The sequence below is a fragment of the Gekko japonicus genome, unplaced genomic scaffold (genome assembly GCF_001447785.1).
Source record: "Gekko japonicus isolate JY-2015 unplaced genomic scaffold, Gekko_japonicus_V1.1 scaffold350, whole genome shotgun sequence".
NCBI lineage: Eukaryota > Metazoa > Chordata > Lepidosauria > Squamata > Gekkonidae > Gekko > Gekko japonicus.
This window is the reverse complement of record NW_015160845.1, coordinates 298,606-324,082: the sequence shown is the minus strand read 5'-3', so window position 1 is coordinate 324,082 and position 25,477 is coordinate 298,606. Positions and strand designations below refer to the sequence as shown.

Below are 25,477 nucleotides of genomic sequence, written 5' to 3'. Positions count from 1 at the left end.
GACATGGCAAAGGCAAACACCAATGATCCTTTATTTACACAAGTCTTAGCCAATCCACAGGTTCTGTCTTGTTTGTCAATCACAAGAACACCTCTTTTCCATTCTAAAGAGAGTTCTGATTAGCACATAATGCCCACAATGCCTCATCAGGCTCACTTCAAACCCCAAGCCATAAGTCCCTTCTCCCCCACCCCCACCCCGGGCAGGAGAGAGGGAGATGGTTTTCCCTCAAAGAAATATCTATGGGAATTCTCGAAGTAGAAGGAAGTTGCAGACACTGGTCCAAAGCAAAATCAAAAAAACAAAAGCCAATAATATATTTTATAGGGACCAGCCATTTGTGTAGCGGAAAAGCCTCTATTTGGCATGCAGAAGGTCCCAGGTTCAATCCCTGGCATCTCCAAGTGAGAGGACCAGGTAGTAAGTGATGTGAACAGGGGTCATTTATTTATTTATTTATTTTATTCCATTTATACCCCGCCCTCCCCGCAATGCGGGCTCAGGGCGGCTTACATGGAGGCAAACGCCAATATAAAACATATTTAAAACCATTTAAAATCCCAACAGTACAAAAACATTATTTACAAGTTATTAACTAAAGTGCAGATGTTTCCTGCAGGAGCGCACAGGAGCGGAGCTCCAGCAGCAAGAAGCCCAGGAGGCAGGCACATGCAACAAGCCCCACCCCCTGCTCCCAGCAGCCCTCAGTCGGGCCATGAGGAGCAAGAAGCAGCAAGGTTAGTTGCAGAGCCGCCCCCTGGCCCACCTTCAGGTACAAGCTCTTCCTCCTCTGTGAGGGCAGATCTGCACATTCCCCCCCCCCATAGCTAGCAATCCAAAAACAGTCCAGTGGCACCTTTAAGACCAAGTTTTATTCAGGTACAAGCTCTCCCACCTCTGTGAGGACAGATCTGCATGTTCCCCCCCCCCCAATAGCTATCAATCCAAAACAGTCCAGTGGAGCCTGAGCGGTGGGTGTTGCCTTCTGACACACTTCCAGTGATGTCAGGGGGTGTGGCATATGCAAATAAGTTATGCTAATGAGCTCCTGCACCTCTTTTTCTATGAAATGACCCCTGGATGTGAAAGACCTCTAGCTGAGACCCTGAAAAGCCACTGCCAGTCTGAGTAGACCCCAGTGGACCTTGGGTCTGATCCAGTATAAGGCAGCTTCATGTATTCATGTGTCATTTGGATCGGTCCAAATATTAGGCATTACATGGTGTTTATTTTGGGACAAGGGGACTCCGTGGTCCACATTTTCGCATACAATCACCAGAATAACCTTCTTGTCCCTTCCCCCAATGCACACCCACCTTTATGCATACCACCACCCCTGGAAAGAGAACCCAGCCAAGTGCCAACTTACTTAGCCATCCCACGCTGGGACTGCGCTGCACCCGAATTTCATCGTCCAGTGTGCGGGTTGCTAGACAGGGCACAGAACTCTCTAGCGGGTTGCGGGCTTTAGTGATGCAAGCAGAAGGCAGAAGCAGCCGCAGGAAGTCGGAGGAAGACAGCAGAGTTAAGAAGGAGAAACAAGGAAAGCCCAAAGCAATTGCAAAAGCAAGACAGAAGAGCAATCAAATGCCCAGCTTAACACACGACAGAACGAAAAATCAGTTAGCGAAAATTCAGGTATTAGGCTATGACAATTTTCGACAGCAGTGCATGCATGGAAATGGCACTCCATAAATAGATTATTGCCCCAACCTGGATGGCCCAGGCTCACCTGATCATGTCAGATCCAGGCTTCCCAAGAACTTACCGTGATTCAGCGGGGGACACAGACGTCCTTGCAGGATCATTCCTGCGGGGACAACAGACGCGCCGCACCATGCCGTCGCCAGGAAGTGACGCCGGGCGACGCTCTGGCAATGGGGCTGGAAACTCGATGGTACCATTGAGTTTTCAGTCCCATTGCCAGAGTGTCGCCCAGCGTCACTTCCTGGCAACGGCATGGTGTGTTACAGGGAGGAATGGTCCAGCCAGGGAGCATGTTTCCCCCGCCGGATCACGGTAAGTACTTGGGAACCCTAGTCAGATGTCAGAAGCTGAGCAGGGTCAGCCCTGGTCAGTATTTGGATACAGACCTCCAAGGAATACCAGGTTCACAACATGGAGGCAGGCAACGGCATACCACCTCTGAATATCTCTTGCCTTGAAAACCCCATGTGGGTCGCCATAAGTCAGCTGAGAGTTGATGGCAAAAAACAAACAAACCAACCACCAGATTCTCACTGTCATTTAATCCTAGAAAATCCAGTAAAACCAGCTAAAATTCAGCCAAGGTTTGTGGGACTTTGTCTGCAAATCTTGGCCTTAGCAACTAGCCTTGCTACCACTGTTGTTATGTTTTCCATTTCTTTCTGTTTGCAGGTTGCAATTTTAAATACTTAGATATTTAAAAAAATAGCTATTTTTCTTACCAGTGCAGATATGGGAACTGGGCTCTGGGACCAAGCCCAGGGCTGCAAAATATGTCAGCCCTCTGAATGACAAAAAATATATATATTGTCAATTCAGGTGGGTAGCCGTGTTGGTCTGAAGCAACAGAACAAAGTTTGAGTCCGGTGGACTCAAAAAGGCTTGCCACACTGATTAGAATTTGGTAGGGCAATGAGAGACCAAACAGAATTCTTTCGTCAAGCATCCCTGGGGCCTGGAATGCAGATTGGCCATCCTTGACCTAACCAAAGGATAGGAAAACACCCAGCAATTCACAGGTATCTAATGAAGAGCGTTCTGACTTTTGAAAGCGCATATCCCAGAAGTCTTGTAGGTCTCTGAAGTGCTACTGGACTCGAATCCAGTGTTTCACAGTAACCAAGGGAGAGCATGGGATTAGAACAAGGGCTTTCCCCATCATGGCCCCAACCTGGTGGAATGCTTGGTCTGAAGAGACTCGTGCCCTGTGGGACTCTTACATAAGAACATAAGTAGGGCTGCCAAGTGGGGGTGGGGGGCTGGTAACCCCCCGCTTCGGAGGCCCGATTTCCGTCGCCGCTGAATCGGGCCCCGGGGGAACTCCGCCCCCCGAAGCGCAGCATGGCTGCGTCACCAGAGGTGACGCAAGCACGTTAATCACGTTGGGGGCGTGGCCCCGATCGTCGGAGGGAAAACTCTATGGTTTTCCCTCCAACGATCGGGGCCACGCCTTCAACGTGGTTGACGTTGCGCGTCACTTCCGGTGATGTGCTGCCGACGCGTGCACACGCATCTTCGGACGGCTCCCGGAGCCCAGCGAGGCTCCCCCGCCGGTAAGCAAATTAGACTTGGCAACCCTAAACATAAGACACGCCAATGTTGGATCAGGCCAAAGGCCCATCCAGTCCAACACTCTGTGTCACACAGTGGCCAGAAATACCAGTGCCATCAGGAGGTCCACCAGTGGCGGGAACTCCTTTGCATATTAGGCCACACACCGCTAATGTAGCCAATCCTCCACGAGCTTACAGAGCTCTTCTTACAGGGACTACTGTAAGCTCTTGGAGGACTGGCTACATCAGGGGTGTGTGACCTAATATGCAAAGGAGTTCCTGCTACAGAAAGAGCCCTAGACCTGCCTAGGTTCTGCAGGGCCTGTCGGACAGAATTATTCCATTGAGACAATCTTATTGGGCCTACTATCCGCTTTTCTGATAGTCATGCCAGAGTGCCAGGGTGTTAAATTGGTTTACAGAATATTTGTATTTTTATTTATGTTTTGCATTTATGTTGTTAAACACCCGAGCCCCAATTGCCGGGGAAAGGGCAGGATTTTTTTAAAAAATCAAAATAAATAAATAAACAAATAAACTTTATTTTGTAACACATCAAAATACTGAGACAATGACTCTTTTTGCTTGCTTGTCCTAAATATCACCCAGAGAATTAACCTCTGCTTTAACCGCCACCCTATCTGTTTCTCCTTCGGTCCTCATTGCTCTTAAACTCCATTACTGCATTATTCAGCCCCTTAGAAGAATGTGAATTATACAGAAACGAATACAATTCCATTGCTCAGTCCGACAATACGCCTAATCGTCTACCCCTGCCCTTCCTGATGCATTTTTAACAACCTCAACTTTAAATAAATAATCAGGATAAATAAATGATCACTTTTCTTTTCCCAAGCTATTGTTTCATATCAAAGAGTCGAAGGTGAGAAATTATAGCTGAAATTGTCCGAGTTTTGTAATTCTAGCTCTGAGCCAGAAGTGCTGGCCTTCGGACATGACATCCTCTTCTTCTGGAGCCAAGGGTACTGTACTAAGCAGCTTCATTCTTGGGCCAAAATGCGGAGTTTTAATAAAGAACATGGCCTGAGTCACTCAGCTGCCTGACAGGGCATCTCATTTTCTGGAGTACCGTGGCATCGGCAACACTGCAAGTACAATGCTGGCATGAAGTTAAGCCTGAGCCAACTGATACCCTACTCGTCTGTCTCTATGTTCAACCCATGCAATATTTCTTACACTGCAGGCTGCTACCTCCACATACTGAAAAAGGTAACCTTGGGGAGAGCTGGCGCACCATGTAAGGTTCCAATTACCAGGTGACCATCCAGTAATTCCAATCCCAGGGCTATTTTTGGGCAGGAACGCACAGGAACGGAGTTCCGGCTGGCTCCCAAGTTGGCCACGCCCAGCAGGAACTCATTAGCATAATAGGCCACTCCCAACAGCAGAAACTCATTAGGATTGGCTACCTTAGGGGTGTGTGTTCCTGCAAAGGAGTCCCTGCTACAAAAAAAGGCCCTGGGTTTGGACAACAAACAAGGTAAACAGAATAAGAAGGGAAAGGTGGGTGTGGCTGGATAACCACACTTCTGGTAACATGTGGGTGCGGCCTAGTGTGCCAATGAGCTGTGCTGTCAGGGGTGTGGCCCAATATGCTAATGAGTTCCTGCTGTTGGGCGTGGCCTATTATGCTAATGAGTTCCTGCTGGGCTTTTTCTACAAAAAGAGCCCTGCCAATCACCCTTGCAAATCCTCCCTCAGTAGATTTGCGGTGTGGGGCCCATCCGACAGCAGCATCTCCTGCCCAAGCCTGTGTGAAGCAAGTGGTGTTTCTCCAAGAGATGCATCCTTGCACGAAACCCTTTCCATGTTGTGCCAAAATGCAACAAGAGAAGATTGGCAAGAAAAGTTGGGCATGCATAAATACAAAGCATGCAAAGCGGCCTGGAACGGGGGGGGGGGCAGGGGCCAGCAGAGACGGCAATGGCAAGAAAAGTTGGGCATGCATAAAAACAAAGCATGGAAAGCGGCCTGGAACGGGGGGGGGGCAGGGTCCAGCAGAGACGGCAGTAGAGAGGTGCTCCCCCAGGGGAGGGATCCTCAAACACGAGCAGAGAAAGCCTCTCAAAGAAGAACTGATTTTTCAGAGCCACTGTCAGTCCAAAGAGCAGAGGACCACTCCTGGATTTCACAAGTGTGTTCTTGCACTTCCCAGCATCTGGCAAGAGCCCTGTAGTAAGCCCTGATCTCTTTTGAACATGGGCAATCTCAGAAAGTGACTTCTCCCATATGATTACCCTCTAAAGATTTATAGATTTATCAGTGAAACTCTGCCCCCCAAAAGGTGTGCTTAACATAAGAACATAAGAGAAGCCAGTGTTGGATCAGGATAATGGCCCACCCAGTCCAACACTCTGTCAGACAGTGGCCAAAAATACCAGGTGCCATCAGGGGGGGCCAGGACACTAGAAGTCCTCACACTGTTGCACCCCCCCAAGCACCAAGAATACAGAGCATCACTTGCCCCAGACTGAGAGTTCCTATCTATACCTTGTGGCTAAGAGCCACTGATGGACCTCTGCTCCCTATGTTTATCCAATTCCCTCTTGAAGCTGCCATGCTTGTAGCTGCCACCACCTCCAGTGGCAGTGATTAACTGGGAAATCCATTTTTTTTCCAAGTTGCATTATTTTTTATCTTGATTAACTGGGAAATCCATTTTTTTTAAGCTGTATTATTTTTTAGTGTAAGCACTTAACAAACATGGCAAGAGGCGCTGTGATTTAAAAGGTAATCTTCCTTCCTTTTTAAAATTTGAGTTATGTACAGGTATGGGCATCCACCCAATCACAGAACCCCATCAGTGGAGTGGCGTTTCCATTTGTGGAAGACCGGGCAGTGATTTCAACCAGTTCTCCCTCCTGCCACCTCTGCTTTCCCCATTCTGATGTTCCTGAGCATCCGCTGACCCTCGGGAAGAATACTTGACAGAACTCAGCGAGTGGACCGAAGCAGAAAGGGGGAATGGGGAAACTCCTGCTCCACAGAGTCTGTGGATAGTTGGGCGGAGAGCTTCCAGCCCCAGCACCCATTGCCAGCCGCCACTCCAGCAGCTGGCGGGAGAGAAAAAATGTTATTATTTTTTTAATCATCATTGGCGTGACGGCATTATAACACTTCTGGCGAAAACCCAGAAATGACGTTACACTGATCTACGAATCGGCAGAAATTCTACGGTTTTACCACGGAGTTTCCAGTGATTCCTAACAGCATGATGTCCCTTCCAGGTTTCCCTCCCCCCCCCCCGAGGTGACATAACACCATTACCCTAATGGCACCCCCCCCGTATCACCCCAAAAAACAACCTCCTACCAGTGGCCAGTCATTGGCTGGCATCTTTTCCTACTCAGAACAGCTGCTATTACAGAACTGCCACCATTCACACGACAAAACAGTATTTTCTTAACACACATATATGGTGAAGCTAATAAAGGAAAGGAAAGACACACATATAGGGAACATATTGCATGGAATTATTTGACCCCCCTCCTCCTCCTCCCCCCCAAAAACCCTGAATAAAGCATCACGCTGGGCAGAGAGTCTTCTAACTCTCAACTGTGAGGGCTGATTTAAAATTTTAATCCTATGCTGTTTTTCACAGGGGCATTTTTAAATTTACTGATATTATTGGATTATGGTTCGTTTGATTATGGGTTCCTTGTTATTTTAGACCATAAGCTCCTCGGGAGGCAGGGACCCATCTAGTCTGGCCGATGTAAATCTATAAGGAACTGTGGACAGCGTATAAGTAATCAAATCAGTTGTGATAAAGCCTCTAGATGAGGCTGTTTGGAATTGCAAGAAAAAAATATTAACACACACACACACTAAACGACTTGGCAGTCGACATTATTGCACATGATCTGGAGACATTCAGCTTGTGGGGCTCTACAGACCTGGCGCATGTTTCCTCCACTTATGCACAGAAATACAAGTGCGTACGAAGAGAGACGCGCTCAAGGACAGCTGTTGCGCATACCTGTCCTATGTGCATGCACTTGGTCATAATGAGAAGAATAACAACATTTTCATACAGTGCTTTGGGATGTTCAAAGCCCTTCATGCAAATAATGCTCACAACAACCCTGTAAGGTATGTCAATATTATTATCGCCATAATATGAATGGAAGGGGAGAGTGAGCGAAGGGAGAGCACTCAGTTTCTTGGCGATGAGAGAATGCCTGGTGTGCTGGAAGGGAACTGCACTGGGCCACACACAGACGTGCACTGGCCAACCTAGTCACCTGGCAGTCAGGTATACAGGAAGCCCAGAAGAGTGCCGAATGAAAGGGGTACGTGCCACCCACACCTGGAGACCCTCCACGTGTGAAGGAGCAGCAGTCGGAGCGTTGGACTAGGATCCGGTAGACCCAGGTTCAAATCCCCTCTCTCCCACGGAAACTCGCTAGGTGACCTTGAGCCAGTCACACACGCCCAAGCCTAATCTACCTCACTGGGTTGTTGTGAAGATCAAAGGAAGAGGAGGAGGATTTTGCAAGCTACTTTGGTCCCCGATGGGGGGAAAAGAGGAACATAAATGAAGAAAACAAACGTTTATTGCTCCCGATTGGTGACCTTGTTCCTTACAGGGGGACACTGCTTGGTCTATAATTTAACACACCTACTGTGCAATCCTATGCCAAGTCTAAGTCCATTCGTTTCAATGTACTTAGACTGAAGTAATTCAGCACAGGATTGCAGTGATAATCACTTAAGGGAGTTATTCCAGAGGGAATTAACCAGGGCTATTTTTGGGCAGGAACGCACAGGAACATAGTTCTGGCTGGCTTCCAAGTAGGCCACACCCAGCAGGAACTCATTAGCATAATAGGCCACACCCAACAGCAGGAACTCATTAGGATTGGCTACATTAGGGGTGTGTGGCCTAACATGCAAAGGAGTTCCTGCTACAAAAAAAGCCCTGGGTTTTGACAACAAACAAGGTAAACAGAATAAGAAGCAAAAGGTGGGTGTGGCTGGATGAGCATACGTCTGGTAACATGGGGGTGTGGCCTAATATGTCAATGAGCTGTGCTGTCAGGGGTGTGGCCTAATATGCTAATAAGTTTCTGCTGTTGGGTGTGGCCTATTATGCTAATGAGTTCCTGCTGGGCTTTTTCCACAAAAAAAGCCCTGGAATTAACTGATCTTATTCGTGCAAATTATTCGTTCAGAAAATGCGGGGTAAGAAAGAGAAAACTTCGGGTTTGTGCCTGGTGAGGAAAAATCTACTGCGGAAAATTTCACATAAAGTGCAGTTTTAAAAACGTCAACGCGGGGAATTTCACTATTGCGGAAACAGTCAGAGAGATCTGGAGGGAAAGGCTTTGGAGAAAATTTTTGAAAATGGGGACAGAGAGAGCAGATAGCCACTGCTTTATGGGCTGAAGCACCTTTAGGGTACAGGATCTCCATCTCCCTCCTTCTCTGGGGATCTGATGAGAGACCCGAATGCTGCATGATGGAGTGAGCTCCCGTCTCTGGCCCCAGCTCCTGCCAACCTAACAGTTCGAAAGCAAGAAACTGCAAGTAGATAAATAGGTACTGCTTTGGTAGGAAGGTAACAGCGTTCCGTGTGCCTCGGCGTTTAGTCGTGCCAGCCACATGACCATGGAGAAGTCTTTGGACAGCGCTGGCTCTTCGGCTTGGAAATGGAGATGAGCACCGCCCCCAAGAGACAGATTCAACTCGCTTTCGAGCAAGGGAAACCTTTACCTTTTAATACATCTCTTGCCCTGTAGGATTGCTTCTGGACTTCCACTTGGGCTCTACCTGTGTACATGAAAATAAAGCAACTGCTTCAAGGGAATCAACTGAGGGAAGTGCTGGCCCTGGAACGTCTCACCACCTGGGAAAGGGGAGACAGAAAGCAAGCCTAGGAGATTCATCTGTCCTCTTCTGTTGACATCTTCTACCGGAAGACATTTTTGTTTTGTTTTGTTTGGCATTCCCTCCGTGATCCCTCCTTCCTGCCCAACGTTTTTGATGGTTGGTTTTTGTTTTGTACGTGTGTTTTACCACTGGTTTTAATTGTTTTATTGATTGGGGGGGTTAATGGTTTTTAAAAGTGATTTTATGGTTATCTTTTAATTTGTTAGTTGCCCTGGTGGTCTTTGTGAGGGCAGACAGGCCGGGGTATACATTTTTGTAAAAGAAATAAATAGGAACAATAAAATTTGCATGCGAGAAGGGTACCAGATAGGTCTCAATAGGTCAATATGCTGTATCTTCTTGTTATTGCTGCTGTTGAGGAAACATGATGTGTGCAAGTCTTTTGACTCCAGAACATGAGTCACTTTCTTCAGGGGAAAAAATCTGATTTTTCCCCCCTGACATGAGAATTACGGTTGTCCCCTCTCACCTATGCCATGATGTAGAACCGTACACCTAGCTAACTCCTATTTATTCAAAATCATAAAGAAAAGCTTAGATATCAGAGATCTCTCACTCCCCAACCAGCTGGTGGTAGAGCAGCCAGGTCTTCCACTACAGATACAATGGGAGACCTCCTGTCCTGGATCGGGGGGGAGGGGAAAACACCATTTCTGGCACAAACCCAGAAGTGATGTCAATGTGATGCTCTAGGATTCTACCAAAACTCTATGGTAAAACCAGAGAGTTTTGGTTGAATCCTAGAGTGTCATGCTGACACACTGATGTCATTTCCAGGTTCGTGCTGGAAGTGACTTTGCGGCATTGCCTTGACACCTATTCTGCTGGTCCCCGTCCTCAACTACTCCCTCCAGTTGCCAGCACTTGGCCATTTGATTCCTGAGGCTCTGACACAGAACAACGCTTCCCTTTCTAACTTCTGACCAGAGCCAGAAGAAAGAATCAATGTGCCCCTTTCAAACGAGCGCATTGATACTCCTAGTGCTAACAAAAGCCCTCCAGACATAAGAACATAAGAACATCAGTATTAGATATGGCATGTCGGCCATCTTTTATTTCATCCACTCCAACATTCAAAACCTCTCCTTGGTGTGACCAGACTCTGAAGTGGGTCACTCACCTCCTAGGTTTGCAATAGGTTCGACCTCACACTTCAAATGACATATTATGTGAATATCGCTAGATGCTTTACTCAAAGTTTAGCTTGCCGACCCGCTATTCACTACGTGCTCTGTTACAAGACAAACAACCACGAAACACTCCCATATCTTTCCCCCTCGTTAGTCCAGTGGAGATATGGTTAGAGCGATGCGCCACAGCGTTAGAAGCCTTCAGAAGCCATAACTGATGCGTCGGTCAGTATGGTCTGCTACTCTACTCGTGGGATTAGATGCGTTGCCATGAGATGATGGTGGGGTTAGTGGTTTTTTTGCGGTGGGTCTCTAAAGGAAGGCCACAGCCCACTGGCCTCTGCATTACCATTATCGGGGTTGGTAAACATCCTACTTGCACTGGAGACGGTCTTCCCGATGTCAGCCAGCGAGCGTAGGTTAGATTTTTTGGTCTGATGCCGATGCTTCCTGAGCAGTGTGTAGGTGACTTTCTCCTTCATGTCTTGCTTCAGCAGCCCTGTCTCGATCTGATTGTCAAGAATCATCTCTGGACGTGGGAAGGAAGGTTGGGGGGAGGGAGGGGGGAGAGGAGAAAGGGGGGGGACAAATGAAGAATAAGAAGATGAGCCGCCAGGTTGCTTCTGGGTTAGAAAGTTCCCACTCCACCCAATACACACAGGGACAAACGAAACATTACTGTTTTAAAACAGTTAAGTCCGGGTTCGTTACTGTTTTTAAAGAGCGGGGTCCAGGTTTTTCAGACTCGATTCGTGTTCCTGGCGGCCTCACAGCAGCTGCAGGGAACGACTTCTTCTTTTTTAATAAAAAGGAGAACCCAAACAGACTCAGAACAGTGTCGTGGGGTGAGGAAGGGCCCCTACCTCATCTCCGAGCCATTTCCCATGTGAAAACTGTTCTGGGGGGGGGGGAGTGTTATTTCCTCCATTTTGCTACTCTGCATGCAAATGAAGCAGCAAAATAAAGAAAATCAGGAAATATCCACCCCCAGAATGGTTATGACACAGCAAAATGGCTTGGGGGGGGGGAGGCAGGGGCTCTTCCTCCACCCACAGCTCCGCTCTGAGCTCCTTCGGGCTCTCCTTTATTTTTTTTAGAATTCATTCCCCGCAGCTGCTTTGTGGCTGCTGGGAACACGAGCTGAATCCAAACCCAACTCTCTCGTTTGGCCCACCACACCTGCAGTGTTTTGCTGCTCAAACAACTGTATTTTAAATGGCACGTTGACTTTTACAGATGTTTTATATTTTTCTTTGCAACGACAGGGTACTTCTTCGCCGTGTATTAGCAAAGCTGAAGACAGCCGTGTTCAGATAGGGGCTACTTACTTACTTACGTTTATTACCTTCTGTGACCAAAGGTCTTAAGCTCAATTATCAAACATGGATATACAATGTTAGCCTCAAAATACGAACTTTACAATCAAAACTTACAGTCAAAATAATCACATCTAAAAGATCTAAAATGTTAAAACAGAAGTCATTAGTAAAACTATAATTCATTTAAATATTCATTTAAAGTATATGAACTGAGTTTATACCAAATTCTGTTACAGTTGGGTCAAGCCAGATTTTTGTCGCTTTACGGATAAAACTATCATTAAAAAAATTTTGTAACAAAATAAGTGGTTTCAGGATTAATATCTGCCAACAGATGAAGAAGAGGAGGAGGAGAAGATTGGATTTATACCCCGCCCTTCACTACCCAAAGGTGTCTCAGAGCGGCTTACAAACTCCTTTCCCTTCCCCTCCCCACAATAGGCACCCTGTGAGGTAGGTGGGGCTGAGAGAGCTCTGACAGAGACTGCTCTTTTTTCAAGAACAGCCCTTATCAGAACTACGGCTTGCCCAAGGTCATCCAGCCAGGTGCAAGTGGAGGAGTGGGGAATCAAACCTGGTTCTCCCAGATTAGAGTCCGCGCACTTAACCACTACACCAAACTGGGTGATAGGGGACCACCCAGAGATCAGTAGGTAATCGATGTTTGGTAAGAACTGGAGTGATCCAAATCGATCTTGGAATCGACCACTGATGACAGAATAATAGTAGATGGCCAAGTGTTTCCACAGCTCCAGTCTCACAATTACTTAAGCGATCCGAGTATGGGACTTTAGAAAAGTGACCTGTTAACTCAGCAGTGTGAAAAGAGATAGGAACTATCAGGGGTCATTTCGTAGAAAAAGAGGTGCAGGAGCTCATTAGCATAGCTCATTATGCTAGTTTGGTGTATATATTCCACAGGTTAGGAAAGGCACAAACAGGTATAGGAAAAAGCCTGCATGGTTAACAAACAAAGTAAGGGAAGCTGTAAAAGGTAAAAAGGATTCCTTTAAGCAGTGGAAAGCTAGTCACAGTGAGGCTGATAAAACGTAACACAGGCTATGGCAAATAAAATGCAAGTCTGTGGTCAGGCAGGCAAAAAGGGAATAGGAGGAGCATATAGCAAAAAACGTCAAAACCAACAATAAAACTTTTTTCAAATACATTAGGAGCAGGAAACCAGCCAGGGAGGCAGTGGGGCCTTTGGATGACCAAGGGGTAAAAGGAGTACTGAAGGATGATAGGGAAATGGCTGAGAAGCTAAATGCATTTTTTCCTTTGTCTTCACTGTGGAAGATGAGGTGCTTGCCCACTCCAGAACCACTGATTTCGGGAGGGGTGTTGGAAGACCTGAGTCAGATTGAGGTGACGAGAGAGGAGGTCCTAAAACTGATAGACAACTTAAAAACTGATAAATCACCAGGCCCGGATGGTATATATCCGAGAGTTCTGAAAGAACTCAAATGTGAACTTGTGGATCTCCTGACAAAAATATGTAATCTTTCCTTAAAATCTGCCTCCATTCCTGAGGATTGGAAGGTAGCTACTGTCACTCCCATCTTTAAAAAGGGTTCCAGGGGAGATCCGGGAAATTACAGGCCAGTCAGTCTGACGTCGATACCGGGTAAATTGGTGGAAACCATTATTAAGGAAAGAATTAGTAGGCACATAGATGAACAAAACCTATTGAGGCAGACTCAGCACGGTTTCTGTAAGGGAAGATCTTGTCTCACTAACCTGTTAGTGTTCTTTGAGGGGGTGAACAAACATGTGGACAAGGGGGATCCAATAGATATTGTTTACCTTGACTTCCAGAAAGCTTTTGATAAAGTTCCTCATCAAAGGCTCCTAAGCAAGCTCAAAAATCATGGGATAAAAGGACAAGTCCTTTTATGGATCAAAAACTGGCTAATTAATAGAAAACAGAGAGTGAGTATAAATGGGCAGTTCTCCCAGTGGAGGGGTGTAAGCAGTGGGGTACCACAGGGATCAGTACTTGGTCCACTGCTTTTTAACTTGTTCATTAATGATTTGGAGTTGGGAGTAAGCAGTGAAGTGGCTAAATTTGCGGATGATACAAAGTTGTTCAGGGTGGTGAAAACCAGTGAGGATTGTGAGGCACTCCAAAGGGATCTGTCAATTTTGGGCGAGTGGGCGTCAACATGGCAAATGGGGTTCAATGTGGCCAAGTGCAAGGTGATGCACATTGGAGCCAAAAATCCTAACTATAAATACACGTTGATGGGGTCTGAACTGGCAGAGACTGATCAAGAGAGAGATCTTGGAGTTGTAGTAGATAACTCACTGAAAATGTCGAGCCAGTGTGTGACTGCAATAAAGACGGCCAATGCTATGCTGGGGATTATTAGGAAGGGTATTGAAAACAGATCAGCCAATATCATAATGCCCCTATATAAATCAATGGTGAGACCTCATTTGGAATACTGTGTGCAGTTCTGGTCACCACACTTTAAAAAGGATATTATAGCTTTGGGAAAAGTGCAGAAAAGGGCAACTCGAATGATAAAAGGGTTGGAACACTTTCCCTATGAGGAACGGTTAAGGCGCTTAGGGCTCTTTAGCTTGGAGAAACGACGACTGAGGGGTGACATGATTGAGGTTTATAAGATTATGCATGGGAAAGAGCAGGTAGAGAAAGAGGTACTTTTCTCCCTTTCTCACAATACAAGAACTCGTGGGCACTCCATGAAATTGCTGAGCGGTCAGGTTAGAACGGATAAAAGGAAGTACTTCTTCACCCAAAGAGTGATTAACACATGGAATTCACTACCACAGGAAGTGGCGGTGGCTACAAGCATGGACGGCTTCAAAAGGGAATTAGATAGGCATATGGAGCAGAGATCCATCAGTCGCTATTAGCCACAAGGTATAGATAGGGGCTCTGGGGCAAGTGATGCTCTGTCTTCTTGGTGCTTGGGGGGGCCAACAGTGGGAGGGCTTCTTATGTCCTGGCCCCATTGCTGAACCTCCTGATGGCACCTGGTATTTTTGGCCACTGTGTGACAGAGTGTTGGACTAGATGGGCCTTTGGCCTGATCCAACACTGGCGTCTCTTATGTTCTTAAGTATTACACTGTGCCCTTTGCCTTGCCGGAGTGTCCCGCAAAAATGTAACAGGATGCCCAAAATGCTTGCCAATGGCACCTAAGGTGTGGAAAGAGGAGTAGAGACTTGGAGCCCAGCCTGCCGCTGCAGACTCTAACATTCCATCTGGCGGTTCTTGTCAAAGTGATCCGCTGTTTCCCAAAAGGGCTGCCTTCGAGGGCGCTTACCTACTACCTGAGGTAGCGATGAGGCCTCCATGTCCAACAGGATCGACCCTTTCTCCATACACGTCCTCAGCTCAAACAAGCTGTGCAGGGATAACGTGGCGACGTGAGGTTTGCTCCACCTCTCTCCTCCCTGTTCCACTTTTTCTTCAAACTTTATCCACCTGCAAGACACAGAGAGGAGAATATAAGCAACGACGGATACTCGTACAAAAAGTACAGCTTTTCGGCGCAGCATTTCTAGTTGGCAGGGAGGCTTTTGGAGTTCCAGGAAAACATGTCGCATCTGCAGAGAATTCCTCTTGGTGCCCCAGAGGATGCTGCCAGGTCTCCTGCTTCAGACAGAGACCTTCTGCCTCTCTCTGGCCCTTCTCACGGCGACTCAGTTGGGTGATGGGAAAAGAAGGGGAGGGGCAATCACCCGTGACGTCATGATGTCACTTCCGGCACAACCAGAATCTCTTGAAAACTTAAAGTTTAATTTATTCCATCTATTGGCCTCCCCCTTCTGAACCTTCCGTCTTCAAACGGCCCATCAGGTGAAGAACCATAGTCTTGTCTACGTAGGGCTGCTAAGCCGCGGCGGGGGATCCGTATGTCTTCACAGGATCCCTGTCGCGGGGGACAGCGATACGCGTTGCACCGCCGTCGCCAGGATGTGACGCTACGCGTCGCTCTGGCAACGGGGCTGTTTGGAGTCCCATTGCCAGAGCGACCCATAGCGTCACATCCTGGCGACGGCGGTGCAACGCGTATCGCTGTCCCCCGCGACAGGGATCCTGTGAAGACATACGGATCCCCCGCCACGGCTTGGCAGCCCTAGGTCTACGGCCTAGCGGCGCCAGTGTTACAACTACCATAACAAACTGCTGTCCCATCTGTCTTGCTTATGGCTTTGTTTTAATCTGTTTTAATTATTTACTGTGGAAGATTTATTATGAAGAGTTTTGATTCTTATCGTGAAAGACTCCTGTTGTCATCTACTCTGAGCCCGTTTGTGGGGAGGGTGGAATATGAGCCAAAATAAATAAATAAATAAAATAATTTTGTTTAAAAAATATATCGATTTAGGTATGTTACCATGTTCCCTCTAATCTCCCTCCCCCACTGAGCGCAGCAGTTCACATCCTGAGCAAAATATAACTGTCCTAAGCGTAAATGGGTAATGGGCAGTGTAAGGCCCTTCGTGGCTCCAGACTGCTGCTGAGCGGGGCTTCCGGTGTTAATGAGCGGCCGCTCACCTGCCCAGTTTAGAGGGAACACTGGTTGATGACACATTTCTCCCCGATGGGGACTCAGAGCAGCTTACGCCATTCTCACCTCTTCCATTGCATCGTCATCATAATCCGGTGAGGTAGGATACGGTCAAGGAGAGGGAATGGCCCAAGCTTAGCTAGATAGAAGCCCAGCAGAAGAGTAGATTGGATTTATACCCCGCACCTCACTACCTGAAGGTGTCTCAGAGCGGCTAATAAACTCCTTTCCCTTCCCCTCCCCACAACAGACACCCTGTGAGGTAGGTGGGGCTGAGAGAACTCTGACAGAGACTGCTCTTTTTCAAGAACAGCTGTGCCAGAATTATGGCATGCCCAAGGTCATCCAGCCAGGTGCAAGTGGAGGAGTGGGGAATCAAATGTGGTTCTCCCAGATTAGAGTCCGTGCACTTAACCACTACACCAACAAGTTCTTCAGGGTATGGGCTCTCGAGAGTCAAAGCCAGTTTGGTGTAGTGGTTAGGAGCGCAGACTCTAATCTGGGAGAACCACATTTGATTCCCCACTCCTCCACTTGCACCTGGCTGGATGACCTTGGGCATGCCATAATTCTGGCACAGCTGTTCTTGAAAAAGAGCAGTCTCTGTCAGAGTTCTCTCAGCCCCACCTACCTCACAGGGTGTCTGTTGTGGGGAAGGGAAGGGAAAGGAGATTGTAAGCTGCTCTGAGACTTCTCTGGGTAGTGAAGGGTGAGGTATAAATCCAATCTCTTCTCTTCTTTCATCAGGTATTCGACAAAGGGAGCTTTGACTCTCGAAAGCTTATACCCTGAAGATCTGGTTGCTCTCTAAGGTGCCACTGCACTCCTGCCTAGGAGTTCTACCACAGACCAATGCAACTATCCTCTAAAAGTGGCCCAAGGTTACTGAGTGAACTTCCATGGCAAACTGGCGATTCAGAGTTGGGTCTCTCGGATCTTAGCACTACACTCTCTAACCATTCCACCACACAGGCTCCATTACAGATCAAGATGGGTAGCCGTATTAGTCTGTCTGTAGCAGCAGAAAAGAGCAGGACTCCAGTAGCACCTTCAAGACTAACAAAATCTGTGGCGAGTAGGGTTGCCAAGTACCTACCGCGAATCGGCGGGGGACGCATGGTTTCTGACCGGAACATTCCCGCGTGTAACACACCTGTGCCCTCTATGCTGTCGCCCAGACGTGACGCCAGCATGCTGGGCACGTAGCCGGGCGACGCTCTGGCAATGGGGCTGAAAACTCAATGGTACCATCAGGTTTTCAGCCCCATTGCCAGAGCATCGCCCGGCTATGTGCCCAGTGTGCTGGCGTCACGTCTGGGCAACAGCATAGTGGGAAGCTGGTGTTTTCTGCGCGGGAATGTTCCTGCCAAGAACTATGTGTCCCCCACCGATTCGTGGTAGGTACTTGGCCACCCTAGTGGCAAGGGATGAGCTTTTGTGAGTCACTGCTCACTTCTTCAGATGGATCAAGATGGGCAGCCGTGTTAGTCTGTCTGTAGCGGCAGAAAAGAGCCAGAGTCCAGCAGGACCTTATATATTAACAAAATTTGTGGCAGGGTATGAGCTTTCGTGACTCACACCCTTCCACAAATTTTGTTGTCTTTAAGGTGCTACTGGACTCTTGCTCTTTTCTACTGGCTCGGTTATAGATACCTAACTGTGCTGTCTTGGTTGGCTGCCACAGAAACCACACACTGGAAGCTTGTAAACACAGTCCGGAATCAAGGTCAGTCACAGAGCCGGAAGTCAAGAGCCAGGAACTCAATTCAAGGTTGCAAGGACAAGGAGCGGCTGCTACACACACGCAGGAGCAGGTCTGAGTGAGCAAAGTTGGTGCCGGGTTGAACCAGGGGCACTGAGTGTTTTTGAACAAGTCCTCCCTTCACTGGGAGTCGAGTCTGCCATGGTTCACAGCTCCTCCCATTGCCTCTGCAGGAGCTGCAGCCTGGCACTCCTTCGACTGGCTTTCGAGCAAGGGAACCTTTGACCTTTACCTTTTTAAGGTCTTTCTGGACTTGAATTTAGCTCTCCCGCTGCAGGCCAACAAGGCTACCATCTTGAAACGGCGCGTATCCAGTCCTTGCATTTCCCTTATGGACAGAAACGTTAGTCTTCGTGTTGTTAAAGCTTTATCATCATTGCTAGAGAAACATCAAGAGGCTTTTGACTAGGAATGTTCTATAGATGGCACTGGACACCAGACAAATTAGCTAAATGCTATAAAGATGTTTCGGGAACATGCTGGAGATGTGAAAAGAATATAGGAACATTTTACCATATATGGTGGAGATGTGAAAAAATAAGTAAAAAGGTAAAGGTTCCCTTGCTCGGAAGCCAGTCGAGTCTGACTCTAGGGTTGCGGTGCTCATCTCCGTTTCAAAGCCGAAGAGCCAGCGCTGTCCGAAGACGTTTCCGTGGTCATGTGGCCGGCATGACTAAACACCAAGGTGCACGGAACGCTGTTACCTTCCCACTGAAGTGGTACCTATTTATCTACTTGCAATTTCTTGCTTTCGAACTGCTAGGTTGGCAGGAGCTGGAACTAGAGACGGGAGCTCACTCCGTCTTGCGGCACCCAGGTCTCGAACTGCTGAACTACTGACCTTCCACAGCCTGCAGAAAATGGAAAAATGTTTAAAAAGTCCAGAATACGCCAGAAGTGTTTCTCCTAAATATGATACCAGAAGGAATTAAAAGGGATGATCGCGAGGTTATACTTTATATTCTCACGGTAGCTAGAATCCTAGTAGCAGAAAAATGGAAAGCGAATGTAATACCTAAAAAAGAAGAGATAATTGAAAAAATCCTAGAAGTAGTAGAAATGGACAGACTTAATTTGACGCTAGCAGGGAGAGATGATAATGTTTTTATGAAAAGGTGGAATAAAGTAAATAAATGGATGGGGGGAAATGTATAATATATACTCCAACATATTATTTGTAAAAAGTGGAACACTTTTGTTTGTTCAGTTTTGATTGATGTAATAGAAAATCCATAAATAAACAAGTAAAAAAAAAGAGGCTTTCGACTAGGAGCAATCCCAAGCACAAACCTTAACGCATGCCACGGTTAATCTTTTGCCACGCTCGCTCTTGTTAACAAGGCTAAAGATTTTGTTAACCTTTGTCATTTCTTTCTTTAGTTCCAGAAAACTGCTTTCGAATCCCTGGCAACGATTCACTACTTTGCATGTCGTTGTCTTCAAACATACATTAATAATGGTAACTTGCATGCTGTCAAGTTGCAACCGGCTCATGGCGACCACAGGGGGTTTGAAGGTCAGAGATATTCAGAGGTGGTCTGCCATTGCCTTCCTCTGCACAGCAACCTCTGTCTTCCAAGGTGGTCTCCCGTCCCAGTTCTAACAAGAACTGACCCTGCTTAGCTTCCCAGTTTGGATAAGACTGGGCTAGAGAGCCTTAATAAATGCATTTGTCCTAATAGATTCACTGCTAATGGATTCTAGTGGGCTCAAAAAATTCAGATGGGCACATTTGCAGCCTGCACCCACATGGTCCTATTGATATAACACTCAACATGGGCGATCTTGCCCCCCCCCCCAAGCACCAAGAATACAGAGCATCCCTTGCCCCAGACCAAGAGTTCCTACCTTGTGGCTCATAGCCACTGATGGACCTCAGCTCCATCTGTTTATCCAATTCTCTCTTGAAGCCGTCCATGCTTGTAGCCACCACCACCTCCTGTGGCAGTGGATTCAATGTGTTAATCACTCTTTGCGTGAAGAAGGACTTCCTTTTATCTGTTCTAACCCGACCGCTCAGCAATGTCATGGAGTGCCCACGAGTTCTTGTCTCGTGAGAAAGGGAGAAAAGTACTTCTTTCTCAACCTGCCCTATCCCACGCATCATCTTATAAACCTCGATCATCTACCTTTCCATTTCTACTTTATGGCATCATATCTTAGCCAGATTTTTCTGTTTGCTCTAGTTCTGTGACCCTATTCCTACTGCACTGTCTATTGGAGCACTTTGCTGTCTGATTGAAATGTTATTATATTTTGTAATCCACTTTGGCTTCCAGTGAGAAAAGCGGGTTACCCCAACCCTTGGGAAATACTTGTGACTGCTTTTGCCCTGGAAAAACTAAAACCACATTCAAAGGAAGCAGTGAGAAGCTTTCCGGCATCTTGTTTTGTCCTTGTTTGAAAATGTGCAATCTCTCTTGCATAAAATTGCAAGAGAGCAGAAGGTTTTCCAGCTATGGCATCACCCCTTCTCCCATCAGCAGCACCTAACTAAGTCTAATGGGTGGAAATTACAAGGGAGTCGCTACCTGCTAAATACCGGGAGAAACTTCCTAACTGTCAGAGTGGTTGAGCAGTGGAACAGACTGCCTCGGGAGGTGGTGAATGCTCCTTTGCTGGATGTTTTCAAGCGGAGGCTGGATGACCATCTTTTAGGTATGTTGTAGGGCTATCTTTTGGCTATGCTCCTGCAGAGTGCAGGGGATTGGACTAGATGACATGCAAGGTCCCTTCCAACTCTAACATGCTATGATTCTATGAGTCTAAGCCGAGTTAACTGCAATTAGAACCAAAGTAACAAGAGGAAGGTCTCCAAATGACTTTCCTCTTGAATTGTGCAAGCTTCGGTGCAATTGAAGGGTCATTATCACTTTTTTTTCCAGTGGGAACTGTCGCACGGACTCCATCCGCTACTTATATCATGGAAAGCTTCCTGTATATTACCCAGATGAGAAACCTACCCACCCCAAAGTTGCGGCTGACGACTCCTGAAACGCTAGACTCGAGTTGGAGCAGACAGAACAGATCTGTGCAGCGTTACATGAAAACGTTTGTGTTAATGGATAATGATACAATCTCCTCGCCGGCAGTGGTTTCATGTGAAGAAACCGGAGAAAAATATAAACTTCTCCGTTTGGAAGTTAAACTCCAACCTATTCACAATGTGCAACACTGGACCAAATGCATGTGTGTAAAGTGCTGTCAAGTTGCAGCTGACATGGTGACCCCATAGAGTTTTTAAGGAAAGTGATTAAGCAGAGGTGGTTTGCCAGGGACTTCCTCTGCAAAGTCCGGCTAGGTGCTCTCCCATCCAAGCACTGACCCCGCTCAGGTTCTGAGACCTGACAAGATCAGGCTATACGACATCATTCCACATCCCCTGGACCAAATAGGGGTCAACAATTCCCATTCCCCCTGGTCATCTCCAGATGAAAGGGAGCTGGATCCAAACGTCACCTTGCGTGAACTGCCCCACAGTTTCTACAGATTCTCCTTTCCAGTTATGCCCCCATGCACCACATCCCATGCATAGTTCCATCTAAGCTGCACTAGGGGGCACTAGAGAGCAAAATTTTAGAGGCCAGTTCAGTGGTTTCTGCTTCTACACACAAAGGTTTTTCCCCCTCCATTGGAAACAATGGAGGATGTGGGCACCTCCTTCTGGGGCTCATAGAATTGGACCCCCTGGTCCAATCTTTTTTAAACTTGGGGGGATTTTTGAGGAGAGGCACCGGCAGATATGCTGCAAATTTGGTACCTCTGCCTAAAAAAACAACCCCCTCCAGAGATCTCCAGATTGATTCTCCATTATAGCCTATGCAGCCTACTAACTATAATGGTCTCCGTAGGCTACAATGGAGCCAGGGGGAAATGATTTTTTTGCACAACCCTATTGTACTTTACAGTATGATTTGTAAACTGCCTTGAGTCACAGGGGAAAGTGAGATATAAATATTTGAATAAATAAGCAATTTGGTCATGTCGATAACTTTTAAGCAACTTCCTGTTTGCTAGGTTAGGCAACATTCTGACAGCGATGGTTCCTCCTTGGTTATACTCGACCTGTAATGCTGGTTGTAATATTTCACTAAAAAGAAGTAGACTGCAAGAGTCCTCCGTCCATGAGCTGGTATGTTTTCTAAGGCTCGGCACAAGGCAATGGTCCAAGGCCAGGTCTACCAATGTAGTGGACTGGGGTAGGTAGACCTGTTCTCCGGAGGCCACATCTACCAATATAGTAGAAAGGGGTGGGTAGACCTGTTCTCCAGAGAACAGGTCTACATGGAAAGGGGTGGATGAAATTTGACTTGATTCTGTTTTCTCTTATAATGTTTTAATGATTCTTAAAATATAGTTTAAATATAATTTTAATCGTTTATTCTGAGATTTTTACAAGATAATGGAAGTTTTATGGCACACATGGCCCAGCCCGACAAAGTGACATTTATGTCAGATCCAGCCCTTGTAACAAATGAGTTTGACACCTTTGCTCTAGGCAAACACAATAGAACTACTGCAAATAATACAAATTCTAATTTGTATTAATGCAACAATATTGAATCTAATCCATTGTACACTTATGTTTTACAGAAAATAAGGACGTCACAAGATGAAATGAAGACGTCAGCAGATGAAACTGGACAAACTCCCCCGGAGTTAACATTCGTTTCGAGGTGTCTTTTTCATACATAAGACCTCAGCTGTTCATCCACATGATCACGAATCTTCCAAATTGGACTTTCCTTTGTTCCTATGCGTTTTGAAGTTACTCACAAACATGTGTGTCATAATGTAATGCCAGGTGGCAGAGATAGAAACTTTATAAGGGACACAAACAAAAAGGTTTTTTTTACTTGAAATAAAAACATGCTTAAAACATTAGCTTAAAATCTACTTTTGATTTATTGGCATTCACCACGGAAATCTCATGCACAGAGTTCTGAGTCTAGGACCCAGGTTAAAACATGAAATGTCTGAGTGATTAAGAGAGTCTGGCGAAGCAAGCAATGATGCAGCAGAACTGGAAGCAGTTCCTCTGTGGGCCTGATGGAAGCCCTCCGGGGGCCTGATCCGGCCCCCGGGCTGCATGTTTGACACCCCCTAAAGTGTTTCTCCCGCCCGGGGGGGGGGGGCGCAGCTCACACGGAGAAGCAGGTACATACTAAATGTTTGCTAGGAAGAGACCTTGCTGCCTTTTCTATACCATCTGCAGCACAAAAATGCAAAGAAGATGCTGTCCCGGGAATGCATCCACTCCTGGGAGATTAAGTTATTTGTCCAAAGAGACTCAAAGTTGAAATTCAGTTCAGAGCTCTGTTACACAACAGCATGTGTGCTGAGCTCCGATTCACTCCTGCCACTGGATTAGGGGTGGAATTCTCAGCAGCAGGAAATCGGTCTTGCTGGAATCTTCGGGATTCAGAGTGGACTCTTTAAGGCATTTCCAGATTTTACTTAAGCCATGCTGGGTGAGATCAAAGGCTCACCCAGTCCAGTGTTCTGCTCCTGACGGCTTTGGAAACAGGGCGTGACGCTGATGACTGCCCCCTGTTTAAGCCGAGCATCCGGGTATCAGAAGCAAACTGCCTCTGAACATGGAGGTACCATCTCGCTGTCGTGCCTTCCAGATACTGGGAGGTTTACCATTGTTAATCTCTAAATACCACACAAAGTCCTACGATTTTTACTTGCACGTATGGCCCCTTCCCCCCAAAACACATCAAGGGATAACTCATCACCGTCTCTTCCCGTATGTTCCCTCAAGAGGGAAGCTCCATCTCCTGGGAGTGCCAGGTCCCCGAGAGATTAAGTTTGCCTCTACTAGGGCCATGGCATTTTCGGTGGCGGCTCCTACCTGGTGGAATGAGCTCCCAGAGGAGATCTGGGCCCTGCGGGACCTTATGCAGTTCCGCAGGGCCTGCAAGACGGAGCTCTTTTGCCAGGCGTTCGAGTAGGAGCCGCCGCCACCACTATTCTACCACCGAGGTGGCAAGTCATCGGCTGCCCTATAAGAACGGGGGCAAGCGGGCCCTCGCAGAAGTTTGAGACAGTGTAGTGGGAGACCACGCTACTGAGACAGCTGGCCACCAAACCTGGGGGGGGGGGGTTGTCCCATCTTGGATGATTAATATAGGTATAGCACCGTATTATTGGAAGGTTTTATTGTGATTTTAAATGTCCTATTTATTATATACTGTATTGTATTTTGCACTCGGCTTTGCCGCATGTGAGCCGCCCTGAGCCTCTGGGAGGGCGGGATATAAATCAAACTAATAAATAAATAAATCACTAAAATGCACCTGAAGAATGTATACCAGCAACATATAGAGGGCCGTCTCTTTCCATATGTCCCCGTGCACCAACTGTGGTCATCAGGCAGCCATCTGCTGGCTCACCCACTACCGGCAACGCCGTATCTCACGGCTGCTGCCGGAAACAGTGGCATCATTCTGGTACTCTGTGCAGAAAAACATGGACCTCATAGACCCAAATGTGCACACATCTTTATACCTTTGGGTACGCGCATCTGGGAAATCTGCCTGAAACCGGTTTCCCAAGACTGGTACTCTGTGCAGAAAAACATGGACCTCATACACCCAAATGTGCACGCATCTTTATCCCTTTGTGTACGCGCATCTGGGAAGTCTGCCTGAAACCGGTTTCCCAAGACTGGTACTCTGTGCAGAAAAACATGGACCTCATACACCCAAATGTGCACGCATCTTTATACCTTTGTGTACGCGCATCTGGGAAATCTGCCTGAAACCGGTTTCCCAAGACTTGTGCAGATAGACTTGGAAGTGGCACGTAGATTTGTGAGAGCTATATCCACACTTCACATGTTGGCTGCAGAAAACATCTGTGGAATCCCAAAGATTACTCCACCAATGGTGGTGGGTGGAAATGACGAGGGCAAAGTGATACAGGCAGGAGATTAATCCAGCCAAACACAATAAAAAGGCACATAAAACAGAAGCTGGGAAAGTAGATTACCGCAGCTCTGGTGGAAGAAAAACTGGAAAGCTAATATTTAAAAGCTCTGGGGAAAGAGGGAGAAGACAGTCCCTAGAAAACACTGGCTCAGCACTCTTCTGTCCAAGGAATGACCCAGCCGTGCTTTTTTTTCTTTCTCAAAGTCTAGATCGGAGAGGGACATGTGACTGTCATGTCCAAGGAAAACCTCAAACCTAGTTTAATTATTAGTGAATTGATTAAACTGATGGGCATCTTGATTAAGTGTCATTTCAGAGGGCAGCTGTGTTGTTCTAGAGTAGAACAATCAGAGACGAGACCAGAAGCCCTTAAGAGACCAGCAAGACTTTTGGTGATCGGGTGGGAAGAAGTGGCAGAACAAAGTTTGAGCACAGTGGTGCCTTTAAGACTAACAAAGTTTAATTCTGGGTATCAGCTTTTGCGTGCAGGCTCACTTCTTCAGATAAGAACATAAGAGAAGAAGAAGAAGAAGAAGAAGAAGAAGAAGAAGAAGAAGAAGAAGAAGAAGAAGAAGAAGAAGAAGAAGAAGAAGAAGAAGAGGAGGAGGAGGAGG

General features: G+C 46.9%; 1 protein-coding gene across 1 annotated transcript in view; it reads right to left on the bottom strand.

Moving 5' to 3' along the window:
* Positions 1–25,477, bottom strand: part of SLC4A4 (solute carrier family 4 (sodium bicarbonate cotransporter), member 4) — a 298,401-nt gene that overhangs the window by 122,519 nt on the left and 150,405 nt on the right. Inside the window, exons 4-5 of the mRNA XM_015419998.1 lie at positions 14,916–15,076; positions 10,653–10,832 (exon numbers count right to left, since the gene is read on the bottom strand). Coding sequence (XP_015275484.1) covers positions 10,653–10,832; positions 14,916–15,076 — 341 coding nt within the window. The remainder of the gene's footprint in view (positions 1–10,652; positions 10,833–14,915; positions 15,077–25,477) is intronic.